This window comes from Geotrypetes seraphini, chromosome 9 (assembly GCF_902459505.1).
Source record: "Geotrypetes seraphini chromosome 9, aGeoSer1.1, whole genome shotgun sequence".
NCBI classification, from domain to species: Eukaryota; Metazoa; Chordata; class Amphibia; order Gymnophiona; family Dermophiidae; genus Geotrypetes; species Geotrypetes seraphini.
In genome coordinates, this window is record NC_047092.1 from 125,845,834 (window position 1) to 125,860,595 (window position 14,762).

The 14,762-nt window shown below is 46.8% G+C and overlaps 1 protein-coding gene across 3 annotated transcripts in view; it reads right to left on the minus strand.

Moving 5' to 3' along the window:
• IWS1 (interacts with SUPT6H, CTD assembly factor 1) overlaps positions 1-14,762 on the minus strand; it is a 278,708-nt gene that overhangs the window by 228,503 nt on the left and 35,443 nt on the right. For all 3 annotated transcript variants that reach the window (XR_004540561.1, XM_033957615.1, XM_033957616.1), the window contains exon 2: positions 1,331-1,446. Coding sequence is in view for 2 of the 3 variants with exons in the window: in XM_033957615.1 (XP_033813506.1) it covers positions 1,331-1,446 (116 nt within the window). In the remaining variant the exon portion in view is untranslated. The remainder of the gene's footprint in view (positions 1-1,330; positions 1,447-14,762) is intronic.

Consider the following 14,762-nt stretch of genomic DNA (forward strand, 5'->3'; position numbering starts at 1 on the left):
ACATTCAAGATAATGAAGGAAATAGACTTAGTAGATAAAGACAGGTTGTTCACCCTCTCCAAGGTAGAGAGAACAAGAGGGCACTCTCTAAAGTTAAAAGGGGATAGATTCCCTACAAACGTAAGGAAGTTCTTCTTCACCCAGAGTGGTAGAAAACTGGAATGCTCTTCCACAGGCTGTTATAGGGGAAAACACCCTCCTGGGATTCAAGACAAAGTTAGACAAGTTCTTGCTGAACCAGAATGTACGCAGGCTAGACTCAGGGCACTGGTCTTTGACCTAAGGACCGCCGTGTGAGTGGACTGCTGGGCACGATGGATCACTGGTCTGACCAGCAGCGGCAATTCTTATGTTCTTAATTCCAGAGAATATGATTCCTCCTATTTTTGTGGGACCCCACAAAATAGGAAGGGGATCCTTGATGGGAGTAATTTATCCTCACTTAATAGTTTGAACTTTAAAGCAATACTAGAACAATCACATGGATATTTATAGGTTCTACCCAATGCTAGGTTCTCTTCTGACTAACCATGCCTTACACCACTGCAATCTTAAGTCCTCTCTCTCTCTCTTTCTTCCAATAGCCACTCTGTTCCAGCCCAGCTACTTTCCTATGATCCTGGGTCCTCTTTTCCATACTCCAAAACACTGTGTTCTCCCAACCTCTGAACCTGGATCTTCTCCTGCTCCCTCATTGTACAGTAAATCCAATGCCCCACTCAGTATTTCCTTCACCCTAATTCCAAGTTTTGTACTGCCTCTTTCAGTCCCAGGCCTCATAACTATTAAAGGCTCCACTGCTAGGCCTGGAGATAAATATACAGGCCCCACTTCCATATTCATGGGTTTAGGACTCATGACTTTGATCATTTGTGAGTTTCTAAATTCTGACCCAACCCTGCCTCCCAGACCTCTTTCACACCTTACTTTCAAAGCCAGGTGGACTAGCAGTGAAGTGGGACAGGAGCAATCTTCCTATGCTCCTGCCCCATGCAGAGCCCTGAATAAAAATGGCTCACGTGAGTCCACATTGTCTCACCAGACTACAGCGGGAACTCACGGCAGCCATTTTTGTTCACAGTTCTACATGGGGCAGGAGCATAGGAAGATTGCTCCTATTTCACTTCATTGCTAAACCACTAGGCTTTAAAAGTAAGATGTGGAGAGGTCCAGGAGGCAGAATCGGCCCTAAGTAAGGTGTGGAGAGGTCTGGGAGGTGGGGGTAGGTCAGTCGGCCTTAAGTGGGCCGGCTTTTTCTCTAACTCCACAAATATGGAGGGAGGAGCATATTGAAGTTTTTTCCATTGCCAAAAACATGTTTTATTAATACCTCTGATCTGTGTCCAGTACGTCCATTCTCAAATCCAAAATGGCACTCGTTCATGTGACCTTCACCATCAGATTCAGAGTCTCGTTCATCTTGTACTGGAGTAGCTCCACCATCATCTACACAAGAGAAAAAGGCAAGAGATAACATGAGTCTCATCATGGCAACAATGCTAACATTGCCAAGAAAGACAATTTAAAATAACAGAGCTACTTATTATTAAGTATAATAGTGCGGAGCTTGACAAATTCCAGGTAACAAGTTGCCACACAGACTAATATTCTTCAATGGCATTTCAAGTTTAAGTTTCAAGTTTATTATGGCTTGATATACCGCTTTTCATTACTAAAGTTACATTACAAAACAACAAAATCTGATGAACAACTAAAACACACACAAAAGGGAAAAGGGTACGGTTACACTGCTGAAATAAAAAGGTGGTAGGGAAGTAAAAGACAAGAGCAAGCTGCAAAACATAGGTTAAGTTCAGGGTCACCTCAAATGAGAAAAGCTTCCCCCGTCTTAACGTAAGCAGACACCTTGGACAACTTTTTAGAGTTGAGCAGTGGATCAAACACAAGCTCCAAATAGTCTGTAGGATCTAAGGATGCACTCAAAAGCCAAGCTGGAAGAGCAAAGCGACCCGGAACTTCCATGACAACCGGGCCCAAGTGAGAAGGACCGGGTAGACGCTCAGGTACCAACTGCACCAAACCCGCAAACCAGTCTTTGAGGCCAGTCTGGAGCCACAAGAAGGACGCAGCCTGGATAACTCTCAAGGCATCGAAGGACCTCGGCCTGGGCAGAAAGACGTAACGAAGAACATCTGGAGGCCACGGCTGTACTCGAGTCTCTTGCTTCTGGGCTCGAATCTGCGGCTGAAACAGCGTGGTGCACTTTTTTTTTTCTTTCCTGCCGAGGTTATGAAGGCAATAAAGGGCTGACCTCTGCGCCTCGCAATTGCCCAAAACGCCTGAGGCGAAAGGGTCTACTCTCCAGTGTCTAGAGCAGACATGGGCAAACTATGGCCTGAGATCCATATCCGGCCCGTTTAATTTTTTTAATTTGGCCTGCCAACCATCTGAACTCTGCCGACCACGAGCCCTACATGCCTCCCTCCAAAGCAGCATCCGGCTGGCAACACTCTAAACAGACTGCTTCGCGGCCTTCTCTCGTTGAGGAATTCCCTCTGCCACATCACTGATATCATCAGTAACATGGTATACGGAAGGCCCCTACAAGAGAAGGCCGTGATGCAGCCTGTTTAGAGTGCTGCTCTGAAGGGAGGTATGTAGGGCTCGTGGTCGGTGGGGTTCAGATGAGAGGGAAGGTTAGAAGGTCAGCGGGGATTCAGCTGCGTGGCGGGGGAGGGTGCTGCTGCATTGGGGGATGGAGGGATAGAAAGATGCTGCAGAGGGAAGGCACAAGGGGATGGGTGAGAGGGGAGGAAAGATAGAAATGAGGAAGAATTGGGGTGAAGGAGAGGAAGGGAGAGATGATCACGTACATTCGTTTTGTACAATAAGCCTTATGTTTCCATGCTTTGCTACCTTTTAAAGGCCCAAATCTTTTATGTTATGACGTTTACATCTATAATAATAAAACGCTAAGCGCACATGTGCACTCCTACCTGCGTGATCCGTGACCCGTATGTCCTTTGCAGGCAGGAGAGCGCATGCGCGCTACTGGCAGAGCAATTGTAAAGACCTCCCTGCTCTCCAGCTCCTCCAGGCATTGAGCGGCAGTCCTCCATCCAGTCCACCAAAGTGGCTCTTCTGTCTGCCCTCCTCTTCAAAAAAGCCCAAGGATAGCGGCCGGCAGTAGCGAACCTTGTAGGCCGCTCTGCACCTCAGTAGCACGTTCCCTCTGACGCACCAGATCGCGTCAAAGGGAACGTGCTACTGAGGTGCATAGCGTCTGCGAGGTTCGCTACAGCCAGCTGCAATCCTCAGCAGGCTTTTTTAAATAGGAGGGCAGACACGAACGCATAGGAAAAACAGGTAAGGGGTGCTGCTGGACAGGGGGGAGGTAACAGGAAGGGAGGCCTACTGCTAGACAGAGGGAACAGGGAAGAAGTGCTGTTAGATAGAGGGGGACGTAAAAGGAAGGGAGAAGGCCTACTGCTGGACAGGGGGGAGCAGGGAAGAGGTGCTGCTGGACACGGGGGAGGTAAAAGGAAGGGAGAAGGGCTTCTGCTGAACACGGGGGAGTTAAAAGGAAGGGAGAAGGGATACTGCTGAACACGGGGGAGGTAAAAGGAAGGGAGAAGGGCTACTGCTGAACAGGGGGAGCAGGCAAGGGGTGATGGTGGACAGCCAAGGAAAGAGAGAGACAGAAAGAAAGACAGACAGACAGACAGAAAGTGGCCAAGCAGAGAGAAAGAAAGACAGATAGACACAAACATCTATTCTAGCACCCGTTAATGTAACGGGCTTAAATACTAGTTTAATTTATATTAGTTCACACAACATCCATCTGCTCTTGGTCTAGCCCATCAAATGTAACAGAGTCCAGTTGTCCTGAAGGAGACGGGGGCAGCGAGCCACACCAGCCCAAAGGCTGGCATCAGTGGTTACCACCATCCAGGAGGTAAAGTGCAACGGAACACCCTGGCCGAGTGACTGAGGGCAAAGCCTCCAAAGTTCATGGCAGCTTCATGGCTAAAACATCTCAGTGGGGCGCCCAGCGAGAGAACCAGACATGCTGAAGAGGACGCAAGCATGTCCTCGCCCACGGAACCACCTCTGGCAGGCCCTCATGGAACCTAGAACCTGTAGGTAGTCATGAGCCAAAAGCGCCGACTTGGGTGGGTTTAAAAAAAAAATAAAAAAAATTTAAGAACTCTGAAATCTGCGAACAATTTCTATCTCTAAGCCTCTGGCAGGTATACACGGTCCGCTGCTGTATCGAACAGCACCCCTCAGAAATCCAGCAACTGTGTGGGCGACAGATGCCTTTTGCTGAAAATGAAGTTGAGAAACCAGCCCAAGTCCTCCAAAACCCGGAATACCCATTCCACAATGGCGCACCCCACTTCCAATGAGGGCGCTATGAGCAACCAGTCATCCAGACATGGGTGAACTTGCAACCTCATCCTCCTCCAATGAGCCACCCCAACCACCAGCACAGTGGTGAAGGTCTGGGATGCTGTCGTCAAACCACATCACAGAGCTGAAAACTGATAATGCTGATCCTGAACATGAAACCTCAGAAAGTAGCAGTGAGCTGGAAAAAATGGAAATCTGTAAATCTGCCTTCATGAAATCCAGGGAGACCCAAAACTCCCCCAGAGCTATTGCTGCAAAGACCAATTTCACAGTCTCCATCCAGAACTGAATAAGCTCGAGAGCACCTGCAGGTATTTTAGATCTAGAAAAGGTCTCCAATCTACTGATGCACTCTTTAGTACGATCAAGTATACAGAGTATCTGCCTGAACCCAAAAGGGCGCTTGCCACTGGCTCTATCGCTCGAATATCCAGGAAACGCTGAACAGTAGCCTGGATTATGTGTGCTGAGTCCGGTCTCCTGGCAAGAGAAGCCACAAGCCCATCTAACAGGGGTTGGTCAAATGCCAGCTTGTAGCCTGACCAGGCCTGCAGACGCTCCAAAATCTGACCCCCCTATCCGCAGAGGGGTCCTCAGCTCCTCAGCTCCCTGGTGTCTTTTTTTTTTTTCTTTCGGACAGGTCGAGCAGAGGTAGGCTGAGATCGCCTGTATTTTGCAAACCCAATCCCTGGAACCCTGAAAAGATCTCTGTGACAAGGAAGGATAATGTGGTCTGAAGGCACAAAATATCATACCATACCATTTCAGCAGTGCCTGTGGACGACAATCCATCACTGAAATCATTAGGGCATCCAGTCAATTGTCAACAGCCCATGAAAGGCAACCAGGCTAGTGTTACCATGGAAGACATATCAGCAGCCTACTGCCGAACCCAAAGCATTCGGTGGGTTGACATAGAATATGCTGACTCTGAAGCCAGCCCTCTCAAAATGTCATAGAACTATCTGTCATGAAGTCCATCCCAGCCATCAAAAACTGAGGAGGCTCTACCGCCTCAGTCTCTAGCATACATAACAAGCTAGGCAGGCACAGCACAAAGGACATTGCCACAGCAGCTTTAACTCCTAAATTAGCAGAGTCAAAAACTGTCACTAGGTAGTGACATGCGTCAGGACACCTGAGAACCTCAGGAATCACCTAGGGCCCCGCAACAGCTGTTGTCACTCCTGTGCCAGAGCATACCGACAGGAGATTGCACTAGCATTCCGGAAAAGCCCATCCAGAGAGTCAAACTGTTTCATAACTATGAGACCGATATCTGGATGCCATGGAAAGGACTCGGACTGCGAGCACATGCTGCAAAGCCAGGGAGAAGAAGTAACAGAAATAGGAGGCTTGGCATCTAAGCTCAAGCCCTGCAAAGGCTGAGCAATGAGATCAAGCAATGCTGCAAAGTTAAACAAAGGTACCACAGTCTGATCAGCACCAGGATCTGGAGTCCCTAAGGGATCCATGGATCTAACATTCAAATCCAGATCCTCCAATTCGAGCAGCACAGCTTTGCAACCAAATGCTCCTTGAGAACCAGATTCGCCACTGGCACCCCCTGAACAGGCTGCAAAGGAACAGATGGAGCTGGCACAGACGCTGAACTCCCTGAGGAGGAAACGTCAGGCAGAGACTGCGCAATGGGGACAGGACATAACAGCCAGCAGCCACATCCTCAGCTAGAAACTTGGCGAACAAAAAGCCCTGGGGCATAGAATCACCCTTACATGAGTGAAACTTGCACATTTAAGGCTGCGGAGGGTCTGTCTCGTGGCTAGCCACCGCCGCAGAATCAAGCCCCGAAAGCAAAAAACAGCCGCCCCGTTTGGCTAGCTGAGCATGTAATCACCTGCTTTTGTGAAGGGAAGGCTGAACCAGTAGGTACTGCCCCCAACCTCACCCGACTGCGTCATGCAGCATGTGGCGCAAAAACACTCCAAAAGCAGCAAATTTGCTCAAATTTGGCATGAATTCAAACTAGGAGACCCTCGGGACCCCATTCCAGCAGTTTTCCTGGCAAAAATCCAAATCTTAAAGAAGCAGGGAGAAGCTAAAAATTGCTGAAAATCCAAGATAGTCGCTAGGCCAGAATTCACACCAAAAACGCGTTAAAAACAGCACTTCCCAAAATTAAAAAAATTACCAAAATAGGATTTTTCAGGTGGGGGGAACACATAGGATCACTAGAAAACATACAAAATCCCTCAAAATTAGAGGAAGTGGCGTCACCGAACAAGATGGGAGCTTAAACGCTGAGCTCCGATCTATGCTTGAACAAATTCCCTAAATAACTTCGATTTGGCAGCAGTGTGGGGTGCCGGCAAGTACGGGGAGCGTTGGTGAACGGAACGTTATCCAGATGGCTACAAAAAACACCCAAGTCGGCGATAGTACGGGCTGTGCTGGAGACAAGTTGGTGAGCAAGACGCCACGTGGTGTGGGATCGGCTGAGGACAAGCAGCGCACGAAGATGTCGGGGCTGGACTATCAGGGGAGCCCGGAACCTGAGATCTCCTCGGACTCCGATGCCCTCTCTAAAGCAGACATGCGCCTGTGGATCACGGAAGTGAAAACAGAGATTGTGGTGGTGGGCTTGCAGGTCCGGGAGGACTTAAAAGGAGATCAAAGCTGATTTGGCGGAAATAGGAACCCAAATTGATAATGTGGAGCTCTGGTTGGACTCTTGTGAGGCGACAGCGGCTGGCACAAGTTGGGGCCTGGATGATGTGCGGGAGGAGCTCCACAGCCAGGATAGAAGCGACTGGTCTTCAGCAGTCACTTCTTTTCTGATCGGCAAGCCTAAATCGGTTTTGTATAAATTGTTTAGTGAATCACTGCCTTCCAAAAGTTGCATGCCATTTTTCTCATTTGCATATGTTTATCGGATCGGATGCTGATCAAATTGGGAGGAAGGTTAGTGAGTTGGGTCGGGAAACAATCGGGTCGCAAACCGATCGGTACACGATCGATTTGCTTAGTGAATCTAGCCCCTTGTCATTTGCAGGTTTTTTAGTTACACACCTTGATCTTTCCACCTCACGTGGATCTTTCACAAATGCCAATTTGCTGTACACTTTTTCCAGTCACTTGTTCACCATTGGTATAGCACATTTGTCACCTTTTGCTTTACATTTTATGATATTACATTCTTTCTGAGGACCCATGAGGAAGAAGTGTTTTTCGAAACACAGACTGTGTCGGGTCCGATATGTTATACAACAAGAAGCAATCTTTGGATTAATTTTATTTTTTATTGTTATTGAATATAACTCCTGAACCTTGTACACTGCCTGCAGTTTTGTTTTGGTTCCTGCAGTTCTTGTTGGTTCCTCTTTGCTCTGTCCTATGGGTTTAAACTTAACCACCATTATTGTTTGATTTTTAACATCTGGTCATGAGCCCTTACAAATACTCTGTCCAGCCTTGCTCTTGTTCTTGGTATTTTCATACCTGTTTGCAGCCACTGTCTGCTTTTTGATATCTGCTTTCACATGTTTGCAGTCACAGTTTTTTAAATTCTGTTTGCTGTCACTGCTTGGGTTTAAACTTAACTACTCATTGTTTGATTTTTAACAGCTTGTAATGAACCCTTACAAATACTCTGTCCAGCCTTGCTCTTACTCTCAGTTTTTAAGTCTGTCTGTTTTATTCTGACTGCTGTCATCGTTCGTTTTTTAATCTATTTTGCCATCGCTGTCTGCTTTTTCACAGTTTATCATGAGCTCCCACAAATACTCCACCCCCCCTCACTCTTATCTTTAGATTTTAAGTTTACCTGAGTATGGGCTAGATTCACTAAGCCCGCCGATCAAGTCCCGAACACTTAGCAACCCAATTTCCCTCTGACCCGATTCACTAACCTCGTGGCCGATCATCCTCCAATCCAATCTGATCCGCGCATGCAAATGAAGGGAAACGGCATGTAAAGTAGGCAGGCAATGATTCACTAACAAAAAAATGGAACATCAAGTGGGCTGGCCGATTAACAAACAAGCGACTGCTGGAGACCAGTCGCTCACATCGTTTCTGACTGCATCTCCTGCTCTCTGCCCCGATCGCTGTCCTGCTTCAGCCCCGACTCTCCTGCTCTCTCTGCCCCGACTTTCCAGGTCTCTGTCCCAATTCTCCTAGCCTTCCCCTGCAGCCTGAGCCCGTGGTTTTAAACCATGGGCTCAAAGCGGGTTAAAACAATGGGCTCGCTATAAAAACTTTTAAAAAAAGGTCGCTGCTCTGTAAGCATGCGCAGACCATCTACAGATGGTCTGCGCATTCGTCAGGATCGCTATTCAGCGATCTGTGCAGTCAGTTAGGGGCGTGATTCCAAGCGTCCTCATTTGCATGAGGATGTTTTGTGAATCAACCCCTCGCCCAGGGATCGGATCGTTCACGGAGCGGATCCAATCCATGGGCTTAGTGAATCTAGCCCTAAATGGTTTCAGGATAATCTCATCTATATTTACCGTAGGTCTTTTTAAAGACTATCTGATATACAGATACCACTGTAATATCCTGTTATCAGGTATGTTATCCTTGTTTTAACATTTTTCAAGCCCTCTTTGACCATGTTTTATGATATTTACCACATTTATGTATACTAATGATTTCCTTATGTATACAGTACTAATTTTGGCTCTGTACTTTAGATCACAGTTCTTCAACCGCCGGTCCGTGGACCGGTGCCGGTCCACAGGACCGGCAAGATTGACTCATTTCAACTTCCTGCCGGTCCGCACAGGACCAGCAAGATCAGCATCGGAAGCGTGCGCTGGGCCGGAGAGATCTTGGGGAGCCTCCGACAGTGGCTTTCTTCCCTCTCTGCAGCTCTCCTTTACTTCCCAGCGCAGCGATTCACGAAGGCAGCCTCGGGGCTTTTGCTGAGTCGCGGCTGCCTCTGATGATGCAACTTCCTCTTTCCTCAGAGGCGGCGCGACCCAACAAAGGACCCGAGACTGCCTTCCTGAATCGCTGCGCTGGGAAGTAAGAAGAGCTGCTGGGAGGGGAGAAAACCACTATCAGAGTCTGGGAAGCTGCTGGGCAGGGGAAAAAAGGGACAGCTGCTACTGGAAAGGGAGAAGGAGAGATGCTTCTGGGAGGGGAGGAGGGAAAGGAATCTGGGAAGCTGCTGGGCCAGGAAAAAAAAGGGACAGCTGCTACTGGAGAGGGAGAAGGAGAAGGAGAGATGCTTCTGGGAGGGGAGGAGGGAAAGGAATCTGGGAAGCTGCTCGGCTAGGAAAAAAAGGGACATGTGCTACTGGAGATGGACTAGGAGACGGAGAGATGCTTCTGGGAGGGGAGGAGGGAAAGGAATCTGGGAAGCTGCTGGGCAAGATAAAAAAAGGGACAGCTGCTACTGGAGAGGGAGAAGAAGAAGGAGAGATGCTTCTGGGAGGGGAGGAGGGAAAGGAATCTGGGAAGCTGCTCGGCTAGGAAAAAAAGGGACATGTGCTACTGGAGATGGAGTAGGAGACGGAGAGATGCTTCTGGGAGGGGAGGAGGGAAAGGAATCTGGGAAGCTGCTGGGCAAGATAAAAAAAGGGACAGCTGCTACTGGAGAGGGAGAAGAAGAAGGAGAGATGCTTCTGGGAGGGGAGGAGGGAAAGGAATCTGGGAAGCTGCTGGGCAAGGAAAAAAGGGACAGCTGCTACTGGAGAGGGAGAAGGAGAAGGAGAGATGCTTCTGGGAGGGGAGGAGGGAAAGGAATCTGGGAAGCTGCTGGGCAAGGAAAAAAAAGGGACAGCTGCTACTGGAGAGGGAGACGGAGAGATGCTGCTGGGAGGGGAGGAAGGGAAAAGAGTTACTGCTGGACAGGAGGAGGAGGGAAGGGAGAATGAAAAAAGGAAGGAAACAGCTGGCAGAGAGATTAGAGGAGGAGAAGGGGAGACACAGGCATGAGAAAGTAGAGAGATTGATGATAGGAAGGGGTCAGCAGAAAAATAAGCAGAGGGACAACGATGATAGATCTGGTGTAGGAGAGATAAAAATGAAGAGAGCATTGAAGCTGGAATGAATCATGTAAAAAGGAGAGAGGGGCACAAGCTGGATGGAAAGGGGAGAGGGGCATGGAAAGAAGACAGATACCATATGGAAGGGGGAGAGGACAGACAGTGGATGGAAGGGGCAGATGCTGGATTGAAGAGACAGAGAGGGCAGATGCTGGAAGGAAGAGAGTGAAAAGAAGATTGAAAGCAGAAACCAGAGACGACAAAAGGTAGAAAAAAATAATTTTATTTCTATTTTGTGATTAGAATATATCAGATTTGAAATATATATCCTGCTAGAGCTGGTGTTAGACATAACTGGGGACTGCAAAACCCAGGCAGTGCTTCTTTAGCTTCCAGCTGGCTTAGGGCGCTCTCTGACCAGGGGGCAGTTGCCCTAGTTGCACTCCCCTAAAACTATTCCTGTCATGTGCTACTTCAGTATTCTGTTAGCATGATATTTCTGTGTAGCATTCTGTAATAATTTGGCTTGTTCAGTTTTCTTGATAGTAGAGGGGATATATGTGAAGGGGAGGGGAGACAGGGGTTTTGTTGATCCTTGCTCTGAATTATTTGTATTTATAAAATGACAATTCTACAGAATATTGTTTCTTTTTATACTTTAATAAAATACATTCAATATAAAATCATAACTGAGGCTTGTGTGGATGGGATCAGATGATTTGTGGGGACCGAGCTCGCGGAGATGGGGCGGAAACGGGGTTTTTAAATTTTAGTCCTAGTAGTTTGCCGGTCCACAAAATAATTCTTTTTTTTCTGCCGGTCCACGGGTGTAAAAAGGTTGAAGAACACTGCTTTAGATGTTAATATATTTTGTTCGTGTTTATTTTTCATATGATTTATCATATTCTGTATGTTTTATCATTTTAATAACTTTTATTTATTATGTTTATTTTAGTTTGGTATGTTCCCTGAGGAAGGCTGTATTCTGCCAAAACCAGGATCCTAGTTAGGACTTCCCATAGGAACTTTCAATAAAATCCCTTTATGTTGTATTGTGACATCAGCTCTGCCTTTCTTTTGTTTTGCTTCTCGCTGTGCTAGGCAAAGGAAGACTCCTCTTTTTCAGTTTAGTTTCAGATGACGGCAGGACATCCAGGAAGCAATGTCAGTTAAACAGGCAGAGACTTTCTTGGGCTTTAGGTGAGATTTCAGGATGTAAAAATGTAGATCTAGGAGTCATCAGCATATAAGTGATGCAGGAAGCCATGGGAGGATATCAGGGCGCCAAGGGAAGAGATGTAGAAAGAGAAAAGAAACGGACCCAACATAGAACCACAATGAATATGCACAAGATCTATTTGCATATAATAGAAACAGTACATGCAAACATATCTCATGCATATTTTGTGTGGAAATCTTAAAAACCCAACTGAGTTGTGGCCCCCAAGGAGCCTGGTTGCCCACCTCTGTGACAGAAGCTTATAAAATGAGTGGAATGTGGTAGACATGAACAGCTTGTTTACTCTTTCCTAAAGTATAAGGACTAAGATGAACAGAAAGTTACGAAGTAGCGCATTTACAACTAATCAAGAGAAAATATTTATTCACTCAACATATAATTAAGCTCTGGAATTTGTTGCCAGAGTAGGTGGTTAAAGTGGTTAGTGTATTAGGGTTTAAAAAAAAGGTTTGGACAAACTCCTGCAAGAGAAGTCTACAAACCATTATCTAGGTCAGAGGTGTCAAACTATCACATAGAGAGCCGAAATTTAAAACATAGGCTAAGTCGCGGGCCAAATTTTTTATTAAGATACTTAGTCTTAGTAAACATATAGATCCTTCCTCACCCCGAGACACCATTCCAGCGATCCACCTGGTTATTTCCACCTCACATATGTTACCATACTTACTCCCAACTTTATTCACACTGTATCCAGGGCCACCTTATCCATTTGCTGTTTCTTCTCATCTCTTTCCTGCCGCACCCATTACTGTGCACCATCTCCTCCCTCCGTCTCCCCTTCCCCTCCATCCCCATGCACCATCTAATCCTTCTCCCATGGTCAGCCAACAGTCCTCCCCCTCATATGATCTGGCATCCTTTTCCTCTCCTTCCCTTCCCATAGCCTGGTGGAATCTCTTTCCTCTGCCATGGTCCGGCAGCTCTCTCTCCTTCCCTCCCTCTTCCTAAGGTCTAACATCTCTCTCCTTCTCATCTCTTTCCTGCAGTCTGGCATCTCTCCCCCTCCTTCCCTTCCATTCTGAGGTCTGGCATCTCTTTCTCTCTCTCCTTCCCAATGGTCCGACATTTCTCTTTTCCCTCCTTCCATCAGCCTTCTCTGGAAGACATCTCTTCTCCCTCCTCTCCACCACTATCATGTCCAACAATTCTCCCTCTTCCCCATGTATACCATCTCTTTTTCCCTCCCACTCCACACACCTATGTCCAAGAATTTTCTTTATCTCTTCCCTCACCCACCGACAGCATCTCTCTTTCCCTCCCTTCCTAACTTCCAGCCCATGCAGCCTCTGTACTTTTTGTTTTCCCAACCCGTACAACATATCCTTTCCTCATTCGCAACTCTAGCCCTCTCCTCTCAGCTGGATCCTATGGTATGACCTGTCCGCAGTTACGACTCCCACACCTACCACCTCCCCGCCGATGAAATTTAAAATCCTCGGGTAGTCGACAGCACAACAAAGCCAGCCTCCCACTATCAGCTTGCGCCGGAAATGTTCTTTCTGCAGTACTTCCTCTTCCCACATAGGCAGGACGCTGCAGAAGGAACGACAGCAGACGGTTGTCTTCTTTGCACCATCAGCTGTCCAAAGATTTTAAATTTCAGCGGTAGGGAGGTGGGGGGAGTCAGAACTCAAGGAGGTTCCTGGAGAGGGTTTCACTACAGTGTAGTGTCAGGTACACAGTCACCACAGGCCAGTGGCTTATGTTTGACACATGTGATCTAGGTAAACCTGAGGAAAATCTGATGCTTATTCCTATAAATCTATTACAGAAATCTATTTTATTCCTTTGGGATCCTGACAGGTACTTATGCCTTGGATTGGCCATTGTTGGAAACAGGATATTGGATCATTAATCTGTCCCAGTAAGACAAGTTCCTGCTGAACCAGAACGTACGCAGATAAGGCTAGTCTCAGTTAGGGCACTGATCTTTGACCTAAGGGCCGCCACGTGAGCGGACTGCTGGGCACAATGGACCACTGGTCTGATCCAGCAGCGGCAATTCTTATGTGTTAAGTACAAGTCTTGCTCAAATTGCACCTATGTGTACACCTACCTGTAAAATAAAATTGTATTCTGTAAAATACACCAATAAGTGAATCTGCAGCATTTACATGCATATGCTGGCATTCTAAACACTTACCGCATATACTCAAATATAAACTGAGATTTTTAGGCCAAAAAAACTGACTCAAAAATGAGGGTCTCTGTCTATATTTGGGCCAACACCCAGCACCCACCCACTCCCCTCCTGCACTTGTTGCAGGCCTCTGGCAGGCTCTGCCCCCTGTCCCACCTCCCTGCCCTATCCATTGTACCTCCTCTCTGCCAATATCCTGCATGCTACCGCGCCTTCCATATGACCCGCTTACCTGAAATCCCTGGTGGTCCAGAGGTGTAGCAGGCAGGAGTGAGCTATCCGCGCTTCTGCCCCGCCAGTCACTGCCACGAGTTCTGGTGGTTCAGCTGTACCGAGTAAGAGCACGCTTTGGGTACTGCTGCTCAGTGCTGAGTGGCTTCCTGAACGGCTCCCACAACTCACCGCAGCCATTAAGGAAGCCACTCAATTGTTAAAATTATAAATTAAAACTAAATTATAAAGTATGCTCAGTGCTACAACAACTAGATCAATGTGAAACATGACCAGAGAGGAATCATCATCGCAACACATTGTTCCTCATATAACGCACCACCAACCATCATCAGATTTTAAAGGGAAATACAATGTAATAAAACAAATGCTTTACTTATTTTATGTAGGAGAAATGCAGTTGCCCCAATATACTGTTCTTGCTTTAAAGTCCCCATGTGAGGTTGTATTAAACACACACTTTAGTTGTTGTAATCAAACTGGAGCTTAATGGCATGTATGTTTCTCGGTTCCTAACTGCACCCCCAGTGTCCGTGATAAGAAAAATCTAATTTTAAAATCCATGAATCAATCCAAAAACCAAAAAACTGTTCAAATTTTTGTAGTCTTTCCAAAATGTAATCCAAGTCATAGTACGATATATTCAATTCTAAACAAGTAAGACTCCCCAATTCCAGCTGAGTTTTTCGTTTTTTTCTTCAGGAGGAGAGGCAAAATTCCCATAGGGTTGTCTCTTCATTCACTCTAACGGTCTAGGATTCCATTGGCACAATTTATGATTTAGTTTTAATTTATAATTTAACAAATGAATAATTTCATATTT